General features: G+C 45.9%; 6 protein-coding genes across 6 annotated transcripts; 4 read left to right on the plus strand and 2 right to left on the minus strand.

Moving 5' to 3' along the window:
• Positions 1–27: 27 nt before the first annotated feature.
• F4822DRAFT_420981 (proteasome component) lies at positions 28–6485 on the minus strand. Its single transcript, XM_051459752.1, has 3 exons — positions 5934–6485; positions 5831–5877; positions 28–5778 (listed from the first exon to the last, which is right to left on the minus strand). Exons 1-3 carry the CDS (start codon positions 6096–6098, stop codon positions 495–497), a joined length of 5496 nt encoding a protein of 1831 aa, XP_051309336.1. The 5' UTR covers positions 6099–6485; the 3' UTR covers positions 28–494.
• A 3981-nt stretch (positions 6486–10466) lies between these two features.
• On the plus strand, positions 10467–11507 carry F4822DRAFT_81154 (uncharacterized protein). Its single transcript, XM_051464015.1, has one exon. It carries the CDS (start codon positions 10702–10704, stop codon positions 11272–11274), a length of 573 nt encoding a protein of 190 aa, XP_051309337.1. The 5' UTR covers positions 10467–10701; the 3' UTR covers positions 11275–11507.
• Positions 11508–14807: 3300 nt separating this feature from the next.
• F4822DRAFT_81075 (RNA-binding domain-containing protein) lies at positions 14808–16781 on the plus strand. The gene is made up of 5 exons (XM_051464014.1): positions 14808–15187; positions 15248–15355; positions 15559–15966; positions 16017–16590; positions 16650–16781. Exons 1-5 carry the CDS (start codon positions 14985–14987, stop codon positions 16650–16652), a joined length of 1296 nt encoding a protein of 431 aa, XP_051309338.1. The 5' UTR covers positions 14808–14984; the 3' UTR covers positions 16653–16781.
• Positions 16782–18752: 1971 nt separating this feature from the next.
• Positions 18753–20441, plus strand: F4822DRAFT_421021 (uncharacterized protein). Its single transcript, XM_051459754.1, has 3 exons — positions 18753–19037; positions 19130–19551; positions 19612–20441. Exons 1-3 carry the CDS (start codon positions 18995–18997, stop codon positions 20224–20226), a joined length of 1080 nt encoding a protein of 359 aa, XP_051309339.1. The 5' UTR covers positions 18753–18994; the 3' UTR covers positions 20227–20441.
• Positions 20442–24983, minus strand: F4822DRAFT_421029 (uncharacterized protein). Its single transcript, XM_051459755.1, has 9 exons — positions 24663–24983; positions 23999–24554; positions 23702–23887; positions 23234–23570; positions 22344–23179; positions 21917–22280; positions 21274–21868; positions 20920–21093; positions 20442–20857 (listed from the first exon to the last, which is right to left on the minus strand). Exons 2-9 carry the CDS (start codon positions 24508–24510, stop codon positions 20691–20693), a joined length of 3171 nt encoding a protein of 1056 aa, XP_051309340.1. The 5' UTR covers positions 24511–24554; positions 24663–24983; the 3' UTR covers positions 20442–20690.
• Positions 24984–25546: 563 nt separating this feature from the next.
• On the plus strand, positions 25547–26054 carry F4822DRAFT_81632 (uncharacterized protein). Its single transcript, XM_051464020.1, has one exon. The coding sequence runs from the start codon at positions 25660–25662 to the stop codon at positions 25999–26001; it is 342 nt and encodes a 113-aa protein (XP_051309341.1). The 5' UTR covers positions 25547–25659; the 3' UTR covers positions 26002–26054.
• Positions 26055–26414: the final 360 nt, after the last annotated feature.

The following is a 26414-nucleotide window of genomic DNA, read 5'->3' on the forward strand; positions in this document are numbered from 1 at the left end:
AATTATCGTAGCAGTGGGCGTAATGAGGCGCAATATTAGGCGTATTAACGGGCAGAATTTTTAATACTGCATATTCATCAAGGTATTGTCTCAGTGACTGTACCTTGGTGTCAAAGTACATATGTACATGGTTACGAATGTTAATGGGTACCTGAGGGGTACATAGCGGATCGGTGACGGCCTCTTGCGCCTGCCTTTAGGTAACGAACGCCAACCTCGGAACGCCACCGACAGCACGCACCTACCCTAAGTGATGCAGGTGTGAATCATAATTTTTTCCTGCGGATATCACGACCAAAGAATATAGAGGCAAGTAGGCAGTAACAAGTCACTAGCCATAATTAATTATCACTGAGTGGATGTGGAAAGACGTCATAACATGTTACAACATCCGACCTCTATATCCATTACTCTGTAAGCTGATTCATATGTGAGATGCAAATCAATTAAAAAAATCTATCAAACGTCTCATTTACTCATTATCCCATCGTCCTCTAAGAGGCAAGCTGTTGAACTACCTGGCCCAAAAGCTTCTGGACATCAATCGAACGCTCTCCCTCTATCATCGCCTTAATCTTCTGCGCCATCTCCTCATGCAGTGGTCCTTGTCCACTAGCTGGGCCAAATATGCCCTTCTTCCATGCCTTGACGAACGAGTCAAGTGCTTTAGCCCTGCTCGATCGCTGGTTTTCAAGAACGACGTTATTTTCGTCAGCTGCCAGTAAGCGGAACCATCGGGTAGCGACTACTCCACCAGATGGATCAGAAGAACCTTCCGAAGATGCTGCTTGATCTATGATCTCGGTCGCACCCGTGAACCAAGTATCCTTAGCCAGCGAGATCGCCTCTTTGGCACCTTCCATCGTAGTAGCTATCTCGCCGAGTACAGTAGCCGGGTTCGCTTGCATCTTTGGACGATTGTATGCCGTTAAGGCCACTTTGAGTGCCGCATCGGCTGTCCTCCGCTCCAGCTCCGTGACTTTATGCGCTTCCTCGTCAGGTTTCAAGTGTTCCGAGACCAAACCAACTGCTTCCGCGTACATATCCAAGTCCTCCCTGGCGCTAGCAAACTCCGCAAGTGCTTGGAAAGCATGGGGTCTATACTCGTCGTTATTCCGTTTCGCCTCGCGGATAGCGATCTTCTTCAATTGTGCCGCAAAAGCCGAATCCGACGTCCAAAGCTTCTTACCGTGCCGCACGAAGAGGGGATATGCGACCACCAGTTTCTCCTTGCCCTTGAACGTTTTGAGCGAGAGCGCCTTATCTAGTACTGGCCATATTCTCCGTAGATCCGCGTCGGCGAACTGTCCATCCTTGCCTACACCACTACTCAAGGCCGTAATCATAGATGCGATTGTTAAGGCAGCACCGTGTTGAAGAGCCCACTTCGAAGTATTCAGACCCTTTGACACCAGGTCTGTGATTTCATCCACAAAACGCTTTACACTATGGCTTCCTCCGGCATGTTGATTCCAGACAGCCTCAAACTCCTCCGAGACATAATCATCGGTGTCATGTTTTCCCAAGTATGCAAAAGGTAGGAGGCGGGCCTCTAGGTCGGTGAATGCGTCCGGAGAAACCTTAGCTATAGCTAATACCGCGTCGGAAATCTTCTGTCGCCTAGTATCGTCTTCAGATCCAAAGTATAGATCTAGAAGCCTGGAAGTGAACCGATCTCGAGTTTCTAAAGTCGCTGATCGTAATAAATAAGCAGCACTCCTAGCGTACGCTTTACTCGTTTCGTGATTTCGATCAAGGATCTGTGTCTCCATTGTCTTTAGGAAGGTCGCGTTATACGGCGGCAAAAGAATGCTGTGCCGAAGAGCCAGGGTGCTGAGGACTTCGGCGCAACCAATTTTCGTCTGCATGCCGATGGCCGACTTTATAGTCGAGACCAGTTGTGGAGCTAACTCCTTCATAACATCATCATCAACGAACCGTAAGCAGTTAACGACGCATTCGAACATAGGCGATCGCGTAGCAGCGGTACTTCGCAGCTTATCAAGACCTTCACGATCCTCCTCGCCAACTCTTTGGTAATAATAATTGACGACCTCGGGCTCCACCGTGCTAAGAAGCCCAAGTGAATGTGTAATGATGACAGGAATGAATGGCTTCAACGCATCGCCTCCATTCTTGACAACATCTAGGACTGTGGTGATTGCCATAGCCTTGACTTCCTGGACTGAATTCTCGATACCCTTATCGGATAATAAGAATGGCAAGACCTGAGCAATCATCGCCTTTGCAGAGGCAGAAGAATTGTTCTCTGTGAGTTGTGTAACCAGGGTCTTCGATAAACCCATGCACAACTTCAACGCCGCGGCTCTGACTGAGCCCTTCTGGTCATCTAAAACTCTCAAAGTCACTTTCCAAATATCCGTATAGTACTTTTCATATTTGGGGAATGGCTGCCCGTAGATGAGTTCGGCGATCGCAGCACAGCTAGCTTCTCGTACGCGCCATTCTCTTCCATCCAATATGCTTTTCAAAAGGTCGTTCATGATAGCATCGAAATAAGTGTCGAGAACGACTGTTTGGTCTTTGACAACAGCTTTCCAGATATCATCCATCGATCTTCGGACGTTGGAATTTGGATCGAATCGGTACCGATACAATTTCGGATATATCTTGGGATCCAGTTCAGCGTCAGATAAGATATTGCTTAAACCAAATCGGCCAAATGCGGAACGGGCAGTCCATGTCGCAGCATTGGTGGCTAGAGCCATGAACTTGTAAATAAGGCTTTGATCACCAACTTCGTTGGCGAGGCTGATGATATCCTTATATGAAGTGATAGATTTGCCTTCCCCTGTTGGTAGGGCACCAGCGTCAAAAAGCTCAGTATCATCGTCAACCTTCAATTGAGTTTTGGTTCCCGTAAAGCTTGCGACAAGGTCCTTCACAAGATCGCCCTTGAGCGACTCATCTCCCTTTTCGTACACCAACGCAAGACCCCGCGATGCAGTTTCTTGTACAAGTTCGTCGCGAGCTGTAAGCAATCGCATAAATGCAACTTGACACTCACGTAAGCGAGACTGGATCTCGGGGAGATTAGAGCAGTATTGAATGATACAGAACAACCATATACCGGATGCCTTCAAAAGCGACGGCTTGGTAGTCTTGCAGTCAGAAATGAGTTTATCAAGAGTGGCGCTGATTCTAGCGGGCCGTTTCCTAAGAACTTCGATGACGTCGGTTAGACCAGTTCCCTCGGGTCTTACGTCCAGCTCAAGTTGTACGGCTTCAGAATCCCAACGAGCAATTGCACATGCAATTGCTTCTCCCGTGGCAAAATGAATTTCCGTTCTCTTAATCTCATATAACTCGAATAACTTGTCCAAGATTCGTAATACAGGTCCTGTCGCGTCATCCGACGCATCGGCTAGAGACGGCACAGCTAATCTTCCTAACGCACGAATTGCTTTTTCGTTTCCTGCGGTCGCAAGCTTAGCGAGCGAGTCTATAGTCTCCGTCAAATCATCCTCCTTGGCAGGAAACAGGATGTTCGCAGTCCATAATTGAGACATGGACTCCATGGCAACAGCTTGGATATCCGTGCTTCCCTTCTTCATCGCAGATATGAAGCTCTCGTAGATAATCCGGGCCTCGTCGGTCGCCGTTTTATGGTCGAATCGGTTGTAGTAGACCCCTCGAGAAAAGAAACTGGCCAGACAGGTAAGCGAGCCTTGATATTCCGCAGACATCGAAGCCGAAGGCTCTTGATTGGACTTGACCACATCCCGTAATTGAATAACGAGGGTATCATAATGGATATACCACGGTGCAAGTTGTCCAAAAACTTGTGACGTCAGCTGCCTCACCTTTTGGTTATTCGACTTGATTGTAGGGAGTAATATTGGTACTCTGTCTGGGAGGCATCCAGTGAGCATTGCCGATTGTTGGAGTGATTTGAACGGAGAAAATGTCATGATCTCTGCGATACAGCGAATACTTTCCTCCGTGCCAACCTCGGGGTGATCTTCAAGTCCATTAAATGCTGCTTGGAAGAGTGATATAAAGGGAGTCTCGTCTGCATTGGCGAAGTATTGTCTAACGGTATGGCGGGCTTCCAGACTATTCTCTATATTTCGTTCTAACTGTGACTCCCAATCTACCTCGAATTTCTTCTCGTTCAAAGCGGTAAGAAATAGTATTTGTTTGACGAAATGCAGCGCAATTGGGAAAGCGTTTATAGAGTTCTTTCGGAATAGGGTATATCTAGATGCGTGGTCTATGTCCATTCGATTCTCGTCGCCGTCGTCATCATCGTCGATTGCAAAAAATGTATTCGTTAATTCTATCCAATCGGGTAAAACAAGCGCATCGTCGGGGTGTAATTTGGTGGCCCACCATGGATCAAGTCCGCGCTGGCCCTCTTCTAGAACGTCGCGTCGCTCGGAAGAACCTCCACTACTGCTTAATGCAAGAATATTGATCCACCGAGCTTGAATATTATGGTAAGGAAGGCAATTGTTTGCAAAACGTGCCGCGACATGCCGTGCCGTCCTTCTACCTTGTACTGCGGGCAACGTCATATAGTCGAGGAGTAATATTTCAAGATCGCGGGTTTCTGCCGGAGTAGTTGGCTTGAAAAGGCCCATAATACTCGACAAGGCGCTCTCAATATAGACTACTATGTCCAAAGTTGGATCGGAGACGAGGGAGTCGAAGAGCCACTTGAGAAGAGAAGTTTTCGCTTTATGTTCGAAATGGCTTCCTCGAGCTAGAATACCGATAGTTTCGTATGCATTAGCTCGTAATCTCTGTTCGTCTTGAATTTGCGATTGATTTCCTCGAGGAGTATATTCCGGCCACCCTTGTCTCAGAATATAGTCTTTCAATATTAAAACGAGAGCAGGACCCATGTCATTACTAGCATCAGGGGAAGTGGAGCTATTTCTAGCGATCCAACCTAGAAATGCCAGCAATGCCTTGTTAAGCCGGAGTGCTTCAAGACCTAGGACAGAAGCAGCATCGCCAGATCCCAGGTCAAAATCCTGCTTGACAGCTTCTACAACTTCATCCTTGAAACTGCACGCAACTGTAGACTTAGACAATAGCTTGAGGATCTGTATTCGGTGGGCGGCAGGATATTTCTTATGCGCACTATAAAGCGATTTGATCATATTTTTATCTTCGAGACTGACGTTTGACCGCTTCAAGACGTCATCAGCGATCGATGTGATACGTGAATCTGCGGAACCAGCAGCACATATGGCCGGTATATAACGTTCGTGGTCTGTGAATGCGCCACTAGCCAGAAAATTGACAGCCTTAACTTTGCACTCCGGCAAACTCAAGCTAGCCGGACTACCCGGTTGCCAGGCTTGGGGATTGTTATTCCTGAGGAACGCAACATCTTCTCTGGAGAGCCCTGATGGCAAAGCCTTGAGCTTTTCATCGAGTTGTTCGTCTTTTGCCAATGCTAAGTCTTGTCTTAAGAGGAAGAGCTTGCCAAGCCACTGCGATACATAGCTGGCATCGGCCGGGTCCGAGAGCCCGGTACGCTCCCGAAGCGTAAGGTCTTCGTTACTGCCCCGTCCCGGGATCTTAATGTCAAGGAGCAAGCGCAAGAAAATATTAAAGAACCCAGCTGCACTAGCTGGGCTACTCTCTTTGGATATTCCTCGAAGAACAATCGGAAGGAGTTCTCGTCGCTTCGGTTGATCGAGTCTCAAAATTCCCTGCTTTATGAGGTTCAAGTCTAGTTGCTTGACCATAGGTGAACCTGTGTTCTTGTACTGATTCACAAGAGCCGCAACCGGCAGAACAACGCTGATGTATCGTTAGCACAAGACTATCTTCACCGATGAAACAATAAACATACCCTACGGGCTTAGCAAAGTTATTGACACTGATGAATGCTTGAAAGGCCTGCCCGAAATATTTAGCATCATTCTCGTGGTTATACGGGATTATTGATTCCGTACAGCATCTCGAACAGCCTTATGAGGACTACCAGCTTTCTCAAGGAGGGGAACGAGTTGAGCGTGAAGCGCATCGCTGAGCTTTTTCTCATCTCCGGAAACACTAGCGAATTTGTAGCGTATAGATGAGACGAGCCTTAGCTCTGCCCCTTCGTTGGATGAACTCATGATGGATTGGCCCCGCGAGGGTAAGGCTGGCGCTAAGGTATGCGAGAGAGCCTAGAAAACCGATCGACTTATCGCAACATGAATTCCGCATAAAATACTGAATTATGTAATGTAGAAATTACCGATAGTCGATCATTTGCTGAAATAATGTTCGTAGACTATCTCAGTCCATAGAACGATCTTATCGAGTGAGATCAGGCATTAAACTTGGTCTCATATCTCCGACCGTAAATTAAGTTGAAATGAAAAACGAATCAATCATGATCCTGCCTACTGAAAAGGGCTACAAGATCTTTTATTTTTGGCCGTATCCCATCACAATACTTGGGAACCGTTAGCCAGCAACATGCGCACGTAACAAATCAGCTGGTGGAAGCAGGTAGAAGGGTGGCGGCGGTACGAATCCCATGCCCAAAAAGAATGTGGGCCTACAAGTATGGCACAGCCACATGTGGCTTCCAATCACCATCAACCCCTCCAGGCTTCAGTCCCGCTTACGTGAACCTTTTCTTTCAACAAACTTCCCATCGAGAGGTCAAGTAGGCCAAGTACCCAGACCCATTTCTGGCTATTTGTCAATATTAATTCTATATCTATACGTATCGCTAGTCTCCTGTTAATTCATAAGCCGATATTTCAGAAGCAGAAGAGACGCGTGCTCGCACAACTATTCATTATACACGCAAATGATCATCCCAAGATTGATAGGAGGTTCTCGGTCAAGTAGGAAGCCGGATTCATTAAGGCATCGAGAGCAGCCGATTACTTGACTGCGACAAGTTTATAGCTCGTATCTGAATTATCATTAGTTTCGCCTGAGACTGTCCGAGATACAGCAACTCTCTCATGCCATGATAGCCTCTGCATCCGCAGCTAACCTACTCCAACCACCCATCCCTCTCAGCATTTTCCACACTCCCGGTGCGATGGATTACTTTGACAGAACGCAGATCTCGCAGAGACGACTTCTAAGATTATAGACGCAGAATGGGGCCGAGTTCGGCCTAAACTCCGATAAATTACGTTTTGCGATAAAATTCTAGTGTGGCGGATCTGTGTTCTGGATGATGCCGTACTACCCTAGCTGGATGATCGATGGATCTTTCATTTCCGTATCTACGCTACCGACTATAGTTCTCGACGAACCGACATGTTAGATTTCATTCCATAGAATCAACATTCAAGGCGAAGTGACTGTAAGCTGATAGAGTTGGAGCAATATCTCCTTGGACGCGAGTAATGCGGAGGTGCTCAGGCTAACCATGGCCGAGAGTAACTCATCATTGTGATGAAAGCTCAGTCACAGCGCACACCATTAGCTTATATAGCAAAGCACCACTAAAGAAACTTAAGCTTTGTGTGCTAATAATTGTTTGCGTGACTCAGTGACCTCAGATCTCATCTAAGCTTAGGGCAAAACTCGGAGAGCCGGAAGAGCTGTTGAAGACAAAGCGGAGCCGAATTCCCGCTAGCTTTGACCTTGGCTTGACCACACTACCTAGGTGCGCGGCACCAATTGATGGCGCAAAAATAGCACAGGCAAGCTTTCAAGCAATCAGGATGTAGTTTCGGCAATTAAAAAGATTTGTATTCCCAGATTTCCAGGTCTTAGGTATGAAGCTTTCCCAGCTACGCCTTGGCACGCCATGACTAGCTCGTTTTGAAAGAGAAAAAAGAAAAAGAAAGTTGACTCCCGCATTTGCAGAGCTCAAGTTGACAAGCTGCACCAATGATGTGAGGTAACTATATTAGGGATACGAAATAACCCAATAGAATACGGTTCTTGTGCCTTGCAGACAGACGTATTTCGTACGATGTATGCAGACCGGAGCCTATAGACATCATCACACAAGGATAATTAAAGAAAAAAAAAAGGATCCAGAATGCAGACCAAATGGTTAGGTGCATGCGCGTAATTACTTACAAGGTAGGCAGATCAGGAAAACCAACAACGAAAGAAGAAAAAAGTTTGCTAGTCTAAAATAAAAAGGAATCGGGAAGATACATACAGAAACGCCCTTGTCTATCTGTAACTTGGATGTATCTTGAAGTACTTCCTTTTTCAGGTTCTCAGTAACACGAAGCTAAGACTCGTCCGGTCGCGTCCTGCGTTGACTGGAAAACATTGGAAGTTTATTCGGTAATACGAATTTATGTGAAGCGATAGATATATTATATCGATAAGTACAATTGATGTGTATAGTATAGAATTGATATTTTATTCGTTTTATTCATTCGCGTACTCGTATTGACGTATACTTTTAACAAATCTAGTATTGGTCTCCCTACATGGTTTCCTCTTGCATTAAGGTACCGCAACCAAAAAAAGAAGCCCACTGTTTACCGCACGTTAAAAAAAAAAAAAAAAAGGTACTTAAATACCTATCATTTGTACATACTTTAATGCTTGTCATTTCGCAAATCTGCATTTAGGTCACCAACCAAGCAGGGGTCTTGCAGATCGTCGCATTTCCCGGGGTGAGAGCTATTTTGTGATTTGAGATCGGGTTCCAGATTTTGTAACCATCCCCTCGCACACACGTGCTGTTGCTCCGTCACACAACCAATCTGAAGTCGTTTGCGGTAGTGCCCGAACCAGGACATTGATACCATAGCATAGTACCTAGCATAACTAGCATGCCTAGGAAGGCGACTAGGTTCATACTCCAATTATGGAACCCACCTTGCTAGAATTTCGTTATTTACTAGTAAGGAATGTGACATATTTCTCTTCCTTTCGATAGCTTCATCTATACATCTTTTTTAAGTAGGTGCCCCCTTCACTGTACATGTATATAGTGCATGAGATTGTTCTAGGTGCTACCAGCGAACGCAGGACCCGAATTAAGACATATGATAGGTTACGTAGGTACACTATTTAGACGGATAAAAAGACGCGTTTCGAAACGAGACCTGCGGAACAATCTCGAATTATCACCCCTAATAACAGATGGGGCGGCCGCATTAAGCTTTCCCTATACGAATGGGTATAGATAGATAAGAATTGATATATTCATTGAATCATATAAAGTAGATAAGCAAGATATCGTATTCCTGTACTGCAGCGAGCTATGCGGGTGTCGGGAAATTTGAGGTGAATGTTTAGCGAACGGACACAAAGCAATCTATCTACGAAAGCCTCTTCTCCCCTAACAAGGCATTCAAATTTAGACTTAAGTCCAATTCACTTACTATAGTAGTTCCGGGTAGCCGGGATATTATCCAATTGTTCCTCGGTATGGATATAAGATAATACCTAATACTCAATAAAGAAACTGGGCATCAGCCGTGCTGCCGTGTCATTTCCGCAAACTTATGGCGCTGGCGATATTTTTCTTTTCTTTCCAGGGTTTTATCAAAAATTTGTCTAAATAAATGATTATAATTGGCTGCACCTTTCGCTTATATACATTGACGTACTTTAACCCGGTACCGCACTCATGACGGAACATAAACGTACATACATAATGTATAGGAACCTTGAAAACTCAACGGCACCCACCAACAGGAAGTTTAATTGTATCTTAATTTTTATCTGATCAAATACAAATGAAACTTCTTTTATTCTAAAACGAACATAACCTTTGGTTATGCTTCTGTGCAAGTCCAAGCAAATTCATTTGAATTCCCGTCTTCAAAGCGACTCATAGTATTTGGATATCTGGCCACATCAATTTCGGCCATGCCACATTCCGCTCTGTCAAGTATGAAGTACCTTGTAGTACTATTACGTATGTAGCTATATGTACCTAAAATATTTAATGTTCCTCGCGTGGTGGGGGCACTGACCTCACATGCATGTACAACACGATACATACACATACATGTACATATATCCGTGGGTAGACATCTGGAAGGAGGCTTGAGGTCATAACATCTCGATTCGATGGTACCATTAATCAATACAGCGCATATAAGCAGTGTACTTTCACTGTACTTCAAACTCTTGGGCACAAGCCTACATCCAGTTGTTTACCTACAGGCTGGTTACAACCAAGGCAGCAGCGCATTATTTCCAGGGTATGTACATAGATGCCTTGCCATTTACATACATTTGATGCACCTTGGTTTTGTTTTTTTTGATTTTTCTATTTTTTTTTTCCTTCTTTGTTCGGAGTTCAACAAACTCATACTTTTTTTGGTATCTTGCTCCGATTGAGTTCCTATAGGCCATTCTTTGATTTCTTTCCAGTTTGTTACCCTCGGTAGGCATTTTACAACAGATCGGATATGGTTAGACTATTTCTATGTTGTATATCATATTGAAAAGAATTTGGTGCTTAAAGAGTGGATAATCTGCCTGGACATGTCATATACTTTGAGGTACATGGATAGGTTGTAGGTTAGGCGGCTCATGAGAATGCTTGCAATGGAAAATGTGGAAGCTGTAGGTGATTGTACACAATGTATCCAACTGTATATAGCGCTATACCTGCATGTACATCATACCTTATCTTCAATATTACTGGATAGAAAGGATTATATGTACATGTAAGTTCCTACGATTCAGGCCCATCCATCGTTGTTTAGTCGAAAGCTACTAAAATAGAGTAGTTAACTTTGTTAGTGGCATCCACAAGAGAGAGGGCTTTTTTTTTCTGCTATGATTTTGAATTTGATGCTGCAGCGAGTGCAGGTGCGCGCGCCTTGGTCTGGCAGCTCCACCTTGGCAACTGATGGGGGGAGATTTGGCGGCCATGGCTCCGTTGGAGACTCCTCTCTCTCCTCCACCCAAGGGCCCCAACCTAGTCCCATTCCACCTTTTTCCCACTCACACACATCCACACTACACGCAAACCCGAACCAGCACTATCGTTGTCTGCTTTTGTGTTTCTTGCTTGCTGTTTTAATTCTCCTTCTATCTCGCTCTCTGACTCTCTCCACCCTCACACTCTTTTTCCCTTCTCTTCCTCTCTTCTCTCCAACCCTAATTAACGTCGCGAGCCCAATCCTTCTTCTTCTCGTCTGCTACGCGAATTTGTTGGTTGCGTGCGTTTTGCAAAAAGAAAAAAATAAAAGCGTTTTCCTGTGTGCGCGCGGCCTCCTCGGTATCCCCTCTTCCCCCATCATCATACTCGCTTCATCTATCGCATCGTCACAACGGTTCAGTGCGGGTTTTATTTCCCAATTGTCACGGTTCCCCTCAATTCTTGTCGCGGCGCAGGTTGAGCTCTAGGAGTCTAAAAGGATCTAACCTGTCATTTTTTTAACGAGAAAAGACGTTCCTCGGTGCCCTCGGATCTTGCTGGAGTTTGCGAAGGCGCTACATATTTGCTGCTTTACTCGGAACTAAAAGTGTCATTCGGTGTCTAAAAGTAAGTGCACATCCTTTTCCTTTAATTATTACTCTTGCCCAATGGTACTCTTTGGCATTCGAACTCCCTCCGAGTCCCTGGAAATTTCGCGAGTAGTCGATATGGAGGGTTTGCGGCTGTGACACGCCATCCTATGGGTGCGCTCTTCCAGCCGTGAGAATTGGGTGGATGGGGCTGGACTGTACGCTTTTGCTACAATGCCTTGATTGTCCCTCGGATCCTACATCCCCGAACCGAAGCTGCGTCATCGAGCCCAAGCTCCCTTTCCTGGCAATGAAACCAAACAGAAACCTCAAACCGAATTGTTATTTCGACTACAAACGTCAATGTCGTCGTGGTACGTATTGAGCATCGCGGCACAAATTTTCAAGTGCCCAATGCCCCGCATTGCACAGCATTTCGTTGCGCGCGCAAAATTCTTGATCGACTTCGAGCTCAAGAAAATCCTCGGCGATCAGCCCCACCTCCACCGGATCATCTCTTCACAACGACCGAACTTTCGACATGTGCGATATATCTATGCGATACTCCTTTTAAGGAGAATGCATCGTTGCGAGAATTCAATTATATGCGATCCAATAAATCCCGATAAGCGTATACGGACTCGCATTCTGCTATCTCTATTCGAGCTCCGATATCCTATTATATATCTGCCACGTATCGTTCAAATCTATCTAGTCTTGTCCCTACGCGAAAGCGCCGAGATGTATGGTACTCCCATGGGCTAGTTGGCCTACTCTTTTTTTCGAAAATATATAATTACAAGGTCATCGCCGATGTGGGGGTGGATAGAATTAGAAAAAAGAAAAAAAAAACGAAAGGGTTAATATGAGGATATGCTTGATTGGGCTTGTCGATTTTTTATAAGAGTACGAACCTTTCACGAGGGAAGGATAGTACTCTCGCACATGGCTCATTGAACGTCTGGCACCGCATGCTACGCTTGCCCAGGTTGGATCCTCGATTATTCCTCGTATACCTCGCTATCCCTCGTGGTTGTATGTTTGGCTTTTGAGTCGTCTTTAAAAGGAGGGTTTTGATTCGTGGCTTTGTGCTTTGGAGCCTATCCACTCGAAGCTCCACTAGCATGACGGGGTGGGATAGATCTGCTTGTTGCAATTCAAACCCCCACGGTTTCGACTATTCTCTTGTTGGTTATAGCTGATTCGAGTTGGGCTTTTAAAAATGGTATGGTGCTCCTATCGCCGCTAAGAGAAAATACATTCATTCTGACAACCCTTTAAGTCCCTAAATCTCTCACCGATATAGATGTTTAATGGTTGAGATCTGTCCCTCCGACGCGAGTTGTTGCGGTAGTCGGTGCAAGTATATCCTCGCGGGTCTGCTATCCGGCTATTATTGAAGTTATCGCAGTCCAGATGTGTAAGTAACATCCTGGTGCATAATACTGTCAGGTTGCATGGCCGCCCCTCATTCCAAGCTCGAGCGATAAAGCGCAGTGCTTTGCTATGGATCACGACACCGTGATCGCTAGCATTGCTGCCGAATTGCATCTACATCTCCACAACGCACCGCATATTTGATACGATCCTCAAGTCTAATATCTTGTAGGGTTAGATGATTCCGGTGAATCAAGCTCAAGCCATTCGTGGACCACTTTCCACTTCGCTACGCCGGTCCAGAAAGCCGATTTACTACCGCGAACGCCATGGAGACTCGGAGTTTGAATGCTGAAGATGCTAACCCCATCATCAACCACTTACGTTCCGGTTTACTTAATCTGGCGAAACTAATGGAATCATAGGTTTTCTAAAATCTTGACCGTATTATCATTAGACCCCGTCACACGACCTGAAACGCTTGACTCTGTTATCTCAGTTGATCAAGCATCTATTAATATCACGGCCGGCGAAACGGGAAATTAGGGACACAGCTTCAGATTTCGACTTTTGCATTCTCATTTGCATCCGAACAAGAAGCCCGAGGCGTTGGCGTTCGGTTCCTGGTCTCTCTCTGACTTACAGGATCTAGATATCAGCTGGTGTTTTCTACGGGTAAGTTTAATATGTTTCGAGTGTTTCCATCGGGCCCCAAGCTATATTCAGGTTTCTTATTTCCTTCGAGAATCTGGTTGCATAGCACACCTATCTATTCTCCATCATATCCTACATGCAGGCTGGAATTTTGGGTACGTAGAGGATAGTGGGACAGGGTCCGACCCAGCTTAGGTCAGGCCTCCTAAATTATGTGAAAGTGAAGCCCTGTGCCTCAGTGGGCTCAGGTAATCAGAAGGTCGATGCTTTAGCAGCCTGCAGCTGAGCAATGTACCCTCAACCGTCAGGGCTCTGTGTCCTTGGTCGGATTGGCTACCCAAAGTCCTCATCAGTTTTACCCGTTCTCCTGGTGCAATTGACCGACCTTAGTTAACTCTGATGAGCTGCATCACCATCCACAACTTTTTCCCTTCATGTACCCATGATGAATTGGCCAACCCTTCATCTGACTTTTCATTAGTATCCACATCGAGAAGATCTTTGACTTCTACTTGAACATACCCGGGTGCTTTACTTGATATCTTCAAACGGTGGTATGTTGCTCTAGCTCCTTCTTATCATTTACCAAAGCACAAATGAGCAGCTAGTCACGAATTATCTGCCGGGCACCCTTCCTCTTCCTATCATTTTATATTATTCCTTCCCTCCCTAAGATCGCTTCCGCGGTCCAATGTCTTTTTCAACTTCCTTTCATCTGATTCCGTCAAACATCTGTATTTGCTACGCATTGCTATTCTAGTCTCCTTATGTGGTTCATACTAATGCGGTTTTTAGAAACGAGCGGTTATTTAACACGATACAAGGCGCATTTGTGAACGACTACGGAGTCTGTAAGTGAATTTTCAAACCAATCGTTTCTTGTTGCCCATCTTTGTCATGAGGCGTTGTTCGCGCCAAACCTGTTTATTCTAACCTTTTCGACACTTATTGACCACCTCCTGTCTTCACACTCATGTTGAGAACATTTTCTAGAAAAAAAAAGTTTGGTCTCCTCATCTCCCCACTTTCTTCATTCTTTCCTCGAACTCTTGAGTCACTCTTTTGGTAGTTTCCATTTTAATGATATATGCGCGTTATACACCAACCAAAAATACCCCTTCCATCTAAGCACAGGACACTACCTAACCCCTCCAGTTCCCCAAATCTCCTTCTACTTAGTTGCCTAGCAGTCGCCTTACATCATTCCTTATTTGTCTGCACATTGTTGCCACTTCCTTTTCAGCTACTGATTTCCTAATCATCACCACCAACCCACCTAAGAATATTAGGGGAAGGTTCTACTTTATTAAATCGCACACTAACCATCGTACTTCCAGATAGCTGTCTCTTTCCCTTGATATATCTACGTTGCAATCTGAATTCTGAATTCTGTAAGTACATTCACTCCATTGTTTTTACCGAATGATACTCGCGCATCTCGAAAGGAGTCATTAGAAGTTGTAACTCCCATCTCGATTCCCTTGTTCCTTTCATCCCCTTTTTTTTTCAATGATACGAAGGTACCATACGCAGGTACTACATACGGCAATCGTGACTGACATATTTCATAGATCGTCATGGACGGATTTAATCCTTACAACGGCAAAGCCGCTTCCAACGGATCTGGTTCTCAAGGGGATGCTGGTTCTCAGGGCGCAAGTGGCGCCCCTGTTGCTCCTGGTGTCCCCCAGCCAGGCCTCGCTATGGCTCCGACCAATGGCCAAGCGGGTGGTGATATCGCTCAACCCTTCCCGTCTGAATCTGCTCGCCAGACTCTATGGTAAGCAGGCACGACCGGCTACTGCCAATGATGTAGAATGCTAACTAAGGTTTTCAACAGGATGGGTGAGTTAGCTGGCTGGATGGATGAAGGCTTCATTCGCACCCTCTTCCAATCCACATTGAACGAGAACGTCCAAGTTAAGATCATTCGAGATCGTCATTCTGGGTAGGTTGTTCCTCGCGCTAGAATTATTTCCGACTCCTTCATTCCCCACATGCTCTTCGCAGCTTCTATCAGCGCGCTATGGTCTTGGTATTTCGATTCCCCCTAGACCTTGAATTCCCATTACTTTTCATCGCCAAGAATTCCCTTTGTTTGCGCGTTCGTTCGACGTGCGCCATTTTTGACGATTTCTAATACGTGCATAGAAGTGCCGGCTACTGCTTCGTTGAGTTCACCAACCCGGACGCCGCTCAAAAGGCACTCCAGCTAAACGGGACTCCAATTCCCAACACTGATCGCGTTTTTCGTCTGAACTGGGCTTCTGGCGGAGGCTTGATCGACCGCCGAGACGATCGAACACCTGAATACTCCATCTTCGTCGGTGATCTCGGTCACGAGGTGAACGAATTCGTTCTAGTAGCTCTATTCCAAGCGCGATTCCCCAGCTGCAAGTCGGCTAAGATCATGACTGATCAGCAGACTGGACAATCCCGTGGTTACGGCTTCGTGCGATTTTCCGATGAACAGGACCAGCAGCGTGCGTTAGTGGAGATGCAAGGCGTCTACTGTGGCAACCGACCCATGAGAGTCTCGCCGGCAACGCCTAAGAACCGGTAAGCATACACGTTTTCATTAATTATACCCGGCTACTAACGTCTCGTAGCAGCCACCAAGCCGGCACGCAATTCAACCAGTACGGACATCATCAAATGATGCAACCTCAGGTCCCCCAACACGGAAACATGGGTGGCCAGTGGGTTCAGCAGCAGCCTCCCAATTACGGCGGTTATCAACAGCCGGGAACGTTCAACCCGCTAACGATGAACCAATTCACCGACCCCAACAATACGACTGTGTTCGTGGGCGGTCTCTCGGGCTACGTAACCGAGGACGAGTTGCGATCGTTCTTCCAAGGCTTTGGCGAGATAACATACGTCAAGATTCCTCCTGGAAAGGGTTGTGGATTCGTCCAATTCGTTCATCGCCATGCTGCTGAGATGGCAATCAATCAGATGCAGGGCTACCCAATTGGTAACTCTCGAGTCCGTCTGTCATGGGGTCGTTCTCAGAACAACTCTGGCGTAGGTACCCCCTACCGACCAGCACCTCCTCCTCCTCACTATTTCCCACCTGGCCCTCCCGGCCCTCCCGGCCCCACGGGTCCTGGCCCATTTGGTGGCCCTGGCTTTGGGGGTAGTGCTCATCAAGGCCCGCCTCCTGCTGGCTTGGGCCCTCAGGTACGGCCCTTCAACAACACCTCGCGCAATGTTATTAGAATTAGCTAATTCTTCTCTAGTAAACCGGCTCGCAATGATTCTGCATAACCGGCATGTTTTAGCATAACCGGCGTCCTGCGTTTCTGGCGTTTCGACATGCTTCTCCGTCTTCCAGCATCACTATCTCTCTGGTTTCGGCTATTCGGTCTCTCAATTCGTTTACCTTCCGCTTGTGACACCATCCATCTCCGGTTATTCGATATTATTCTCAGCGTTATGACATTTATGGCGTTAGGGAATTCGATATGACCAACGAACGGTGTGCATGAAACGGGGGGATCATGCAATTGGTTCTCTTGACTCACATTGACTTTACGGCATTTGCTCAAAGTCGGTGTTTCGGCGAAGAGAACCTTGTACGATTTGCATTATTTGCTACGACATCGATTTTATTTCACGATTTCATACCTGGCACCCTGCCCAACCTGACCGACTCAACTCTTCCCTTCGTCGCAATTTTATGGCATATAATCGAGATGTTCCAGAAATTGGCGTTTGCAATTACGTACCCTGCAACTGCTTCCGTCCTGATGCCTTGCCATTTTGAACGCATAGCCTTGTTCGCAAATTGCGCAATTCTCTTCGTTTACCTTGGCATATGTTCCTCGCCAGATACCCCGTTCGCCTACGTTTCTTAAGCTTCGTCCCCAAGAAGTAAAACGACACGGGATCAAACTTGGTTACTTTCTAAACTTGATCATCCCAAGGGACATACATCTTAGTCCCGGCGACAGATACTCTAAGCCGCTTAAGATCATATTCGTGGATCCCTATTTCACATCCGTCTTTACTCGACACACAACAAAGGACCAAGATAAATTTTATTCCATATGCGGCCGTCTATTACAACAAGCGAAGTAGCAACTTTGATTAGTCGGTCTACGTCTGTTTCGGCATTTTCATCCCATGGATTCGATGGGCAACTTGCGATACTCCAGCCAATTTTCATTAGCATATGTTGAAATGGTGCATGGCCTTGAAAGCCGCGGAATGATTTTTTTTTTCGCTTGGACTCGCCTCGGTAGCGTTCTTTCCCTTTACACCCAAAAAATGGTTTCGTAGTCGGTCAGTTTTCCTTTAGTCAATACACTGGTTTTAAAAATACTTCTCATGCGTTGATTCATGGTTAATCGCTCGCTGGATGTGGCTATTTCCGTGCGTCTGTCGTTACACATGCGTCGGCGAAATCTTGTTGGTTATCCGTGCCAACAATGTATATCGTAGCTCCGCATCAATGCTCGTTCGTAGTACCAACCTAAAGCATTGGCCGGTTTCAATTTCCATGCGATGTCAGCATTTTTCCAACGGTCGTGAGCAAAACTAGAAAATTCGATTAATACAACCGGTGGTTTTATACCATTTAAAGAGTACAGCCTCAAATAAAAGGTACATCTAAGCAATTCCTAACAATTATTGTAAACCAATTATTAACTCCAAAATGTGTCTTCGCTAATACGAGCTCTATAAGCACAACATCGAATTCCGTTACGCGTCACGCATGGGACGTTGACGTAATCCCGGTTTTCGTGATAGGGCGGATTGGGGGTACAGGGACTTTTTGTTCGAGAACTCCGGGGGTACGTACCTACCCAATAATATGTATGGCGTTTTGGAAATCGGTACGTGAGGGTTTATTGGTGGGTTTGGCTTACGTTTGCGGCGCTCGGTCCCGAGGTTTGGTATGGATTTGTAGGTACTTACTTAGTAAGGTAGTGGGTGTTTTTTTTTTTGGTTTGGGTCGGGAGAACGGCTTAACGGCACAGGAAGAGGAAGAGAAGGTTCCCCAGGCTGGGATCCGAGACATGGATTATTATGTATAGACGGCAGTCGGAAAACGAATGGAAACGAATGGAAACGAACGAAGGAACGAGCGATCGGGAAATAGATAGGGGGGGATATGGTGTGACGACATGAAAAATGACCTGGTTTGTTCTGGTTTGTGTGTGCTGTGCTGTACTTACATACTGGTAGGTACTTATAGGTTGGGAGAAGAGGTACATATAGCGAAACGACCGGTCTGATAAGACTGTTGCGTTACGTCTACGTCTGTGGGTTCGCGGGGAAGAGACATGTAAAAGAGAGCGGGCACCCTGTTTGATTTTTTTGAGGTGGGTTGTCTGGACCGTTATGTTGTCTGTCTGTCTGTCTACCAGTTTATCAGTTAGATTACCTATCTTACCGAGATATTCATACGAGAGTTTTCCCAACTGCAAAATCCCGCTCCATGACAGGGCTTCCTACTTCTCCGTGTGTGTAGTTTGATGTGGTACTGAGAGTATTTCGATATTGTACGAATATAAGGTCAGGTTGAATTGGATTGAACTTGGAGTACTGATGCCAAGTTGAGAAGTGGTACGTCATCATCATGAAGTCGGTAACCACCTTCGTTCTATGTCTTGCTTTATTAGGTAAGTAATGTCTAGCTATCTCTTTACGAACCAGTATGTCGACATTCTTCATACCGAGAACATACCATGGCTCACCGTATCTATCTCTACAGGAGGCAAAGTTTACGCCCAGAACCCTTATTATATCGGCGGAGATGGTGGTGATGATGACGATGGCGATGGTACCATATGGTGGAGTTGGGAGGGAAGTGGTGACCCCAACAGCAATGGTGGTGACGGATCTTCAAATGGTTTCGGCTCCACAACAGGCTCAGGTGGGCTAAGCAGCGTATACGCCGGCTTCGACGTCGAGCAAGCGATGCGATATCGTACCGCCCACGCCGTCATGGCCGCTTTATGTTTCGTCGTCCTATTCCCAGCCGGCGCCATCATCATACGAGCATTCCCCGGTCGCCATTCTTGGCTCGTTCACGCCGTGACCCAGGGTGTAGCTTATGTCCTGTACATTATCGCTGCGTCACTCGGCATTAAACTCGTTCAGATGGTGAAGATTCCTCCTAATGGCTCCAGTCTTGTAAGTCTCAGTATATTTCCCCTTTCTAGTGTACCTCGCGCCTCCCTAACACACACACAGTTACAAATGTCCTCAACAAACGCCCACCCCATAATCGGCATCCTCCTCCTCGCAGTCCTCTTCCTCCAACCACCCCTAGGGTTCATCCACCACTCGAAATTCAAACGCCTCAAACGCCGAACCGCATTCTCCTACGCCCATCTCTGGCTCGGCCGCATCGCCATAACCCTCGGTATCATAAACGGCGGGTTAGGTCTCAAACTCGCCAACGCATCGCAAGACGTCATAATCGCATACTCTGTAGTAGCCGCTTTCGCATGGCTACTATGGTTCGCAACCAGCGTCCTCGCGGCCCTACGACGCCGAGAAGAACAAGATATAGACCCGCGGGGTCGTCCTGGCGGTCCTCCACTCCCACCTTCTCATTACCCTGGCCCGGTTCCGCCGATGCCTGTATACGCGGCGCATAGTAATAACCGCAGTATGAGTGTCTCGGATGATCCTAGTCCCCCTTACACGCCAGGTCGTTTCTACGGCAGTTTATCTGCGTTTAGTGGATCTAGAGATGAGGAAGCTGTGGAGATGCGACCGGTGAAAAACTCTACTAGTAGAAGCAGATCGCCGTCATCGCTTTCAAATGAGAGGATGCCGGCTGAGAGTGTACGAAGGGTATAATGGGATGGTTAGTACAAGATAATTGTTCATATCACGACGGGGAAAGGGTTAGGTCACTTAATATTGGTAGGAACGGTAGGTATGATGGTATTTATTAGGGATAAATTCAGGCTGGGTATTTTGTGATAAAATCAACGTCAAGTTCAATTTGCTTCCTTCCTCCGAATATCAAGCGCTTGTGACGGTATATCAACCATGTGCAATCAAATAGAGCAACATTTTTGATAACCTTCTCTAGGCTTGGGTTGTAGCCTGGGCTCGCTCACATATAACACCCTGTTGCGCCCAACCCTTTTCATATTTTTTCCCTTTTCCCCCCTTTATTTTCCTTCCTGTAGGTGAAATACTCATGAGCAATAAAGCAGATGCCGAAGATAAGAATCAAAGGCAACATCAAATTATTCTCCTTATTATAAACAAGGAAATCCATCGCCCTCATGTCAGGCCCCTCTTGAACCCGTAGGTTATATTTCCATTCCTGCCGGATCCTGGACTTGGTGCTGTTTAGGGTTGGGGTAGGTAAAAGCTGAGGCAAACATTGCGTTGCAACCTTCTAGGGTCGCATTGACACGAGCTCGTACGACGAGCTCTTCGGATGGAAGTTCACCTTCCCAGTCAACTGTAATTCCGACTAAGACAATGTCAATATTAGACGAATACAACCATCTAAGAGATAGTGGCTCAATTTCTCACCGAGAACTTTGGCATAATCACGAAATATAGCAGAAGATATTCCTTCTATGTGATCAGCCATTCCCTTTTCGATAGCATCGCAGAGATCGTCTAACTGTTCCTTTACTGTGTCGACGGCTACCTTGAACATGGTGTGTCGTGAGCGCTCGACATGCTTCTCCATTGCTTCTTTCACTAAGACGAGTCAGTAATTACTATTTGAGCAGAAATTTACGAGTGCTGTGTATGTTTAGGGAGCCGAAGCTCCTTGAAAGGGCCTGATGAGAACTTTTTGGTTCATAGGATAGTCGAGAATTGAGTTGAAAGAACTAGGAAGAGAGAAAGAGGGGAGAGAGAACGACTAATGCAACTTACTACGAGCATAGCAACCAAGTCCCTTTTCCGCTGTGCAAGTCACATAGGCAGGGGTCATGGACATACAGATGGAAGGGCAGAACTGACGAGTAATTCCTCTCTGAAGCTCATTGGTTCTGGCGTATAAAGTAGCTGGAAGTGACTCCAACATACGCGTGTGAGTCTGCAATTGATGGGACAATGTCAGTATCCGGGGTATATTTATATGATGCTTCTGAGAGCGGGCTTTAGCGGCTTCATGGAATGACTCTAATTGCATCTTCGCCTTGGACACAAACTCGTCGAAGATGGTTGGAAAGCGGCGTTGGAAAGCGCGCTCCCACCCCGTTGTTAGGTTGCGGCCAACAGGCTCGAAGAGCTCTTGGTTGAAGTCACGTATTCCTGAGGAATTTTGGAAGACGCCATTGCGCCGAACAATGGCCTTGTAGGTTGCCCAAACTATACCGCCTGCTGATTTAGACGCACCCCAACTATTGGCAGTACCGACTGCGGCATCAACCGCCAGTGGGATTGATGAGTCGAAAACATGATATATGTGTTCAGAGAGAGCCTGCTTGAGTAATTGAATAACCTCCTCGACGGGTGCATTAAGATTCTATAAAAAGTTAATTACCTCAGAAAGACTTGGGTCATGATACTGTACCTTCTCTAGGCCTTCCAGCAGTTTGCGCAGATGTATCTCCTCAATTCGCTTTTCTACATCCGAAAGTGTCGCTTCACTTCCATCACTTCCGACCCATATTTTCATGGAATTGATAAGCCGGGTTAGACCATTTAGAAACTTGCGGCAGGCGTTTGCTCGTCCTACTTCTGTTATCTTCTTTGCATGCTGTTGAAGCTGGGGGATCTCGGTATCATCTTTCAGAAGTGTCCCACTCAATTTTTGATAAGCGCGGCTGCTAACGCAGAAAACATGAAGATTACGGGCAACTTCGTCGTAGTCGCGAATGTCTTGATCAGGATCAAATCCTGTATCGTCTTCCTCCATCGCATTTTCTTGATCAAGCCTTAGTGTGTCAGTCAGAATAATCAAAAAAGAAAAAAGGTATTGGAATTTATTCAAAACATACTCTTTGATTCCCGCAGCGAAATCCTGCTTAATCGCAGCGCGGGAATACTCGTTGCGCTCCCGAATACAGCGACCTTTAATTCTGTTGGAGATTTTTTGATATTCGATATCTTCCTTTTCTATTTGCTTGCGCATGTCGGTGATTTCCCTACTCAGCACTTTGTATTCATCGCGCGTCTCTCTTCGCTGTTTTTTGTAGGCCAGAAGCTTCTCCTCAACCTGCTCTTCTGTGAGTTTTTGGCGGTCCTTAGCAAGCTGCGGGCCTTCCTTATCAGTCTGGCTGCCATAGGAGTCTGAGTTTTCCGAATATTCCTCGTCGTCATCGCGCCTGTGCGCGCCGCGGTTCTTACGACTTCGCATCAGCTTTTCAGCCCGTTTCCTCTTCCTAGCATTTTCTTCCGGCGCGTAGACTTCTTTGCCATTCCAGGCATGATATGCCATATCCTCCCATAGTTCAACCTTATTCTCAAGGTCCTCGATTTGTCCTTTTAATTGCGACTTCTCATCCTCCAATTGATCGAGTCTCTCTTGGGCTTCTACCTTGGAAGTTTCCAATTGATCGGCCTTGTCCGATAAGTCACCGATTTCTTCCTCAAGGTCGAGACTGTCAACAGCCTCCGTGATAGATATATCATCGGTCTTGGAACAAATAAAGCTGACTGCAGAATATGCGCCATCATATTTCAATTGGCGTTTAAATGAGTCGCCGAGCAGAGACTTGGCAGTCTTATCATCCACGGCGCGGGTGATTGGTGCTACAATCCATAAACCAGTACATGACTTCATGTACTTTTGTGCGACAGCAGCTCGTGCTGCGTTCGAGTCTTGTACACCAGGCTAATTTGAATTAGCAGGGAGTTGTCTTGGAGCAGAAACCTTGAAATAGCTTACCAAATCGACTATCACGGCCCCTGTAGATAGAGCATCGGCTTTAGTATAGATCCGGACGACCTTAATCAAAGGCCAGTATTCCATTTGAACATTGGACTTCCTAGAACCAACCCTAGTCACCTTCTCCTTACTATCAACATAGTGCTGGAGTCGGCCGTAAATCGATTTCGCAGACTTATCTTTGAGCACCTTGGTATCACCAAGGACACCTCTCACGGCTGGTTCATTTGCGAAAGACTCTGGTGTCCCTTTGACAATCATCTCCTTAGTCTTGTGCGGATAGACAGCCCTCAATTTAGCAAATGCTACACCCGCCTCACTTTCGGCATTTTTATATCTGTTTTTTATTCGACGATTAATAAGTAATCTTCCTTTCGTAGGTAGAGAATTGTTTAATATTATTTGAACAGAAAATTCTTTATTCTCTTCGGAAATAATAAATTATAATCAGTGAAAAATGAAACTTACTCTCGTAAAATCTCCCCATTGCCATCAAATAGGTCACTGAACAGTACCTCAAGCTCGCTGACCCATTCCTGTTTTGTCAGAAACTCCACCTCAGCTCTGTACAATTCAGAAGGGTCCTCTGAGTGGTTGAAGGAGATTTCGGTTGGCGATGCAGTGCACGCGCGCAAACAATTAGTGGGTAATAATCTAGGTTGTTATCAATGTCAACATAAATACCCGTGAATTGCATTATGATGCATGTCATTCTGTAGTAGATCTAAAGGGGCAAAAAAGTTATGAAAAAGATAGGAAGTATACCTCTCTTCATCAAGGATAGAATTGATGATGGAACTTTTACCCCCGCCGGTATTGCCCACAACACCTATGACAGTCCGCGCGGGCTCTGCACTTTTCTCCAATTCCTCGACTGCATTGAGCCATACCGAAACGGCGGGTGCATTGACAGTGCTTAGGGAAGCCTCGAGTTGGTTTAACAAGGTGACGCGAATTGCGGCGCCGGCTTCAAGCGCTTCGAGGCCATCGTGGGTGACTAATTGTTCGAGATAATCAGGATCATTCGTCCGATCCTTCGTCCCGGTCTCGTGGGTCTTAAGGGATTCATGAGATTCGGCCTCTAATGTGTCAGGATCAGGCCTGATGGGTGCAACATAAATGCAGCGGTGTGTTCCATCTCGATCACCTTGGCGAGGGGTAGCCGAATCACTGGTAGGCAGGGCTGACAGGGGTGTGCTCTGCACTAGCCATTCGGATTTGACGCGGGGTTCCGACCCCGATGGAGTTGTAGTACTGAAGAGTTCTGGCGGATCCATTATGGGAGAGAGTTGTTTGAGTTGCACCCTGTTTACCTAAACAACTTGAGTTATTGTTAAGTTACAATTGTACGATAGCTTGACAACAAACGCGCCACAAATTCATTATGACTTTTCTAGAAACTTAAATTATCTATAATATAATTACTTACCTAGAAAAGAAAACTACTAAAAAAGTAGATAGTCAGAATAAGAGAGGAGGGATCTCTGTCAAATCTCAACGTGGGGTCGAGTTAACATGGCAGTGAAGAATAATTTAGGTAAGAAGTAACGTTTGAAACGAATGCCTCTTGATTTCACAGGTTCCGTTCTTCCTTATATAGGAAAAAAGGCAAGGACAATTCTGCTGTTGGGGGCCGATAACATCGACTTGATGAAAAAAATGAGGAGAGGAAGAAGTGATACAGTGAAGAGAGGCAGGCATGAAGAAACACGGTATTGAGTTCACGACGATCTTAGAAGGAAACACCAACTGTTGTGAATTGACTACGAGGTGCATAACGGTTGCCTTACCCCCTCAGAGAATTAAGTAAGCACATGCATCCAAAAAGCAAGTCTAGTCGTCAGGTCCAACCGGCTTCAATACCTACCGCCACCTGGCACGATGCTTGGTGTGAAATGATGAGATAAGGTCTTGAGAGTGATGTACTTTATAGCCTAATTACTATGGCGGGGTACATGGGAGCGTTTCTCAGCACAACATGAAAAGTACCCCGCCATAGTACCTAAGGCATGTTGGTACTTCTAGACATTTGAAGCTTATCGCAACATTTAACGTTCAACATCTTGGTGTGTTGTACAAAGTAAGTGCAAACGGTTTAGCCCGAATTATATGCACGATCTATCACACAAAGTCCGACGATTATCCCACTTTATCACGTGAAATCTTTAGTCCTACATGCAGGCAGCCACGGTAGCTTTCCCATTTCCCCCACTAAAATGGCTAGAACATCGCCCGACCACTGATACAGATTGCGTTCTTAGGTACCTTCTAGCCAGTTGCTGGGTAAGGTTTCTTAGACACAATCAAGTCTCTATTGTCTCCATCAATTCTACAACAATAGTTTTTGATGCCTCGAATTGATTGATGAATCCGTCTTGCCATTCCGTCTCCTATCGTTATTACTTCGGTCTTATCCATGAAGACGAATGCTCAAAACAGAACATACACAATTGCCAAGGACTTGTCGCGGGCGGAGACATGAAAAAAAGAAAAAAGCAAACATAACGGACTTCTTGGTCGGTACCCTACAATACCCGTGTCCCCTTTTCGTCTTCAGTATATCACCACACCACCATCATATTGAGTATGCTTCTATACTCTCTTGGATATTCATCGTCATTGTGCTTTTCACAGTTTCTTTTTTTTTCATCTCCCATTCTCTGGTCAATATTCCATTCATTTGTAGAAGCTACCAAATTACGTGTCCTCGGTGTCAATTGGTGTCTACTCACTCAATTTTCAATTTTTTGTCGTTTTCTCAGTCGTAGGAAGAATCATCTAGCAACAGATGTCAAATAGAATAAAAACCAACCAGATGGTTGCAGTCATATATATCCACTGTCACTTTTTACGTAACGAGATGAAATCTCGATATTAATTTCGGTAGCTAGATACGGAGGGTAGAGCATTCGCGAAGCTGTCGTCGGCTGCTACGACACCCGGCACGTCATGCAGAACTGGCATCGCACCACCTTTATTCACCTCTACAGTATTCGGCGTCTTTCTCATATTTCCATCTGAGATCTTCTTGGTCGTTGGTAACATTGTAAAGTAGTAGTTGCATGCATTCAAAATGCCATCGTTCGCGCGTTGCAACAGGTCTGCCGGGGGGTGGGCAGGATTCGTCATGTCTATATTAACCTCACCCGCCCCAGGGTAAAAAAAATTTGAGACTTGTGTT

Source organism: Hypoxylon trugodes (assembly GCF_022578975.1).
Source record: "Hypoxylon trugodes strain CBS 135444 unplaced genomic scaffold F4822scaffold_11, whole genome shotgun sequence".
NCBI lineage: Eukaryota > Fungi > Ascomycota > Sordariomycetes > Xylariales > Hypoxylaceae > Hypoxylon > Hypoxylon trugodes.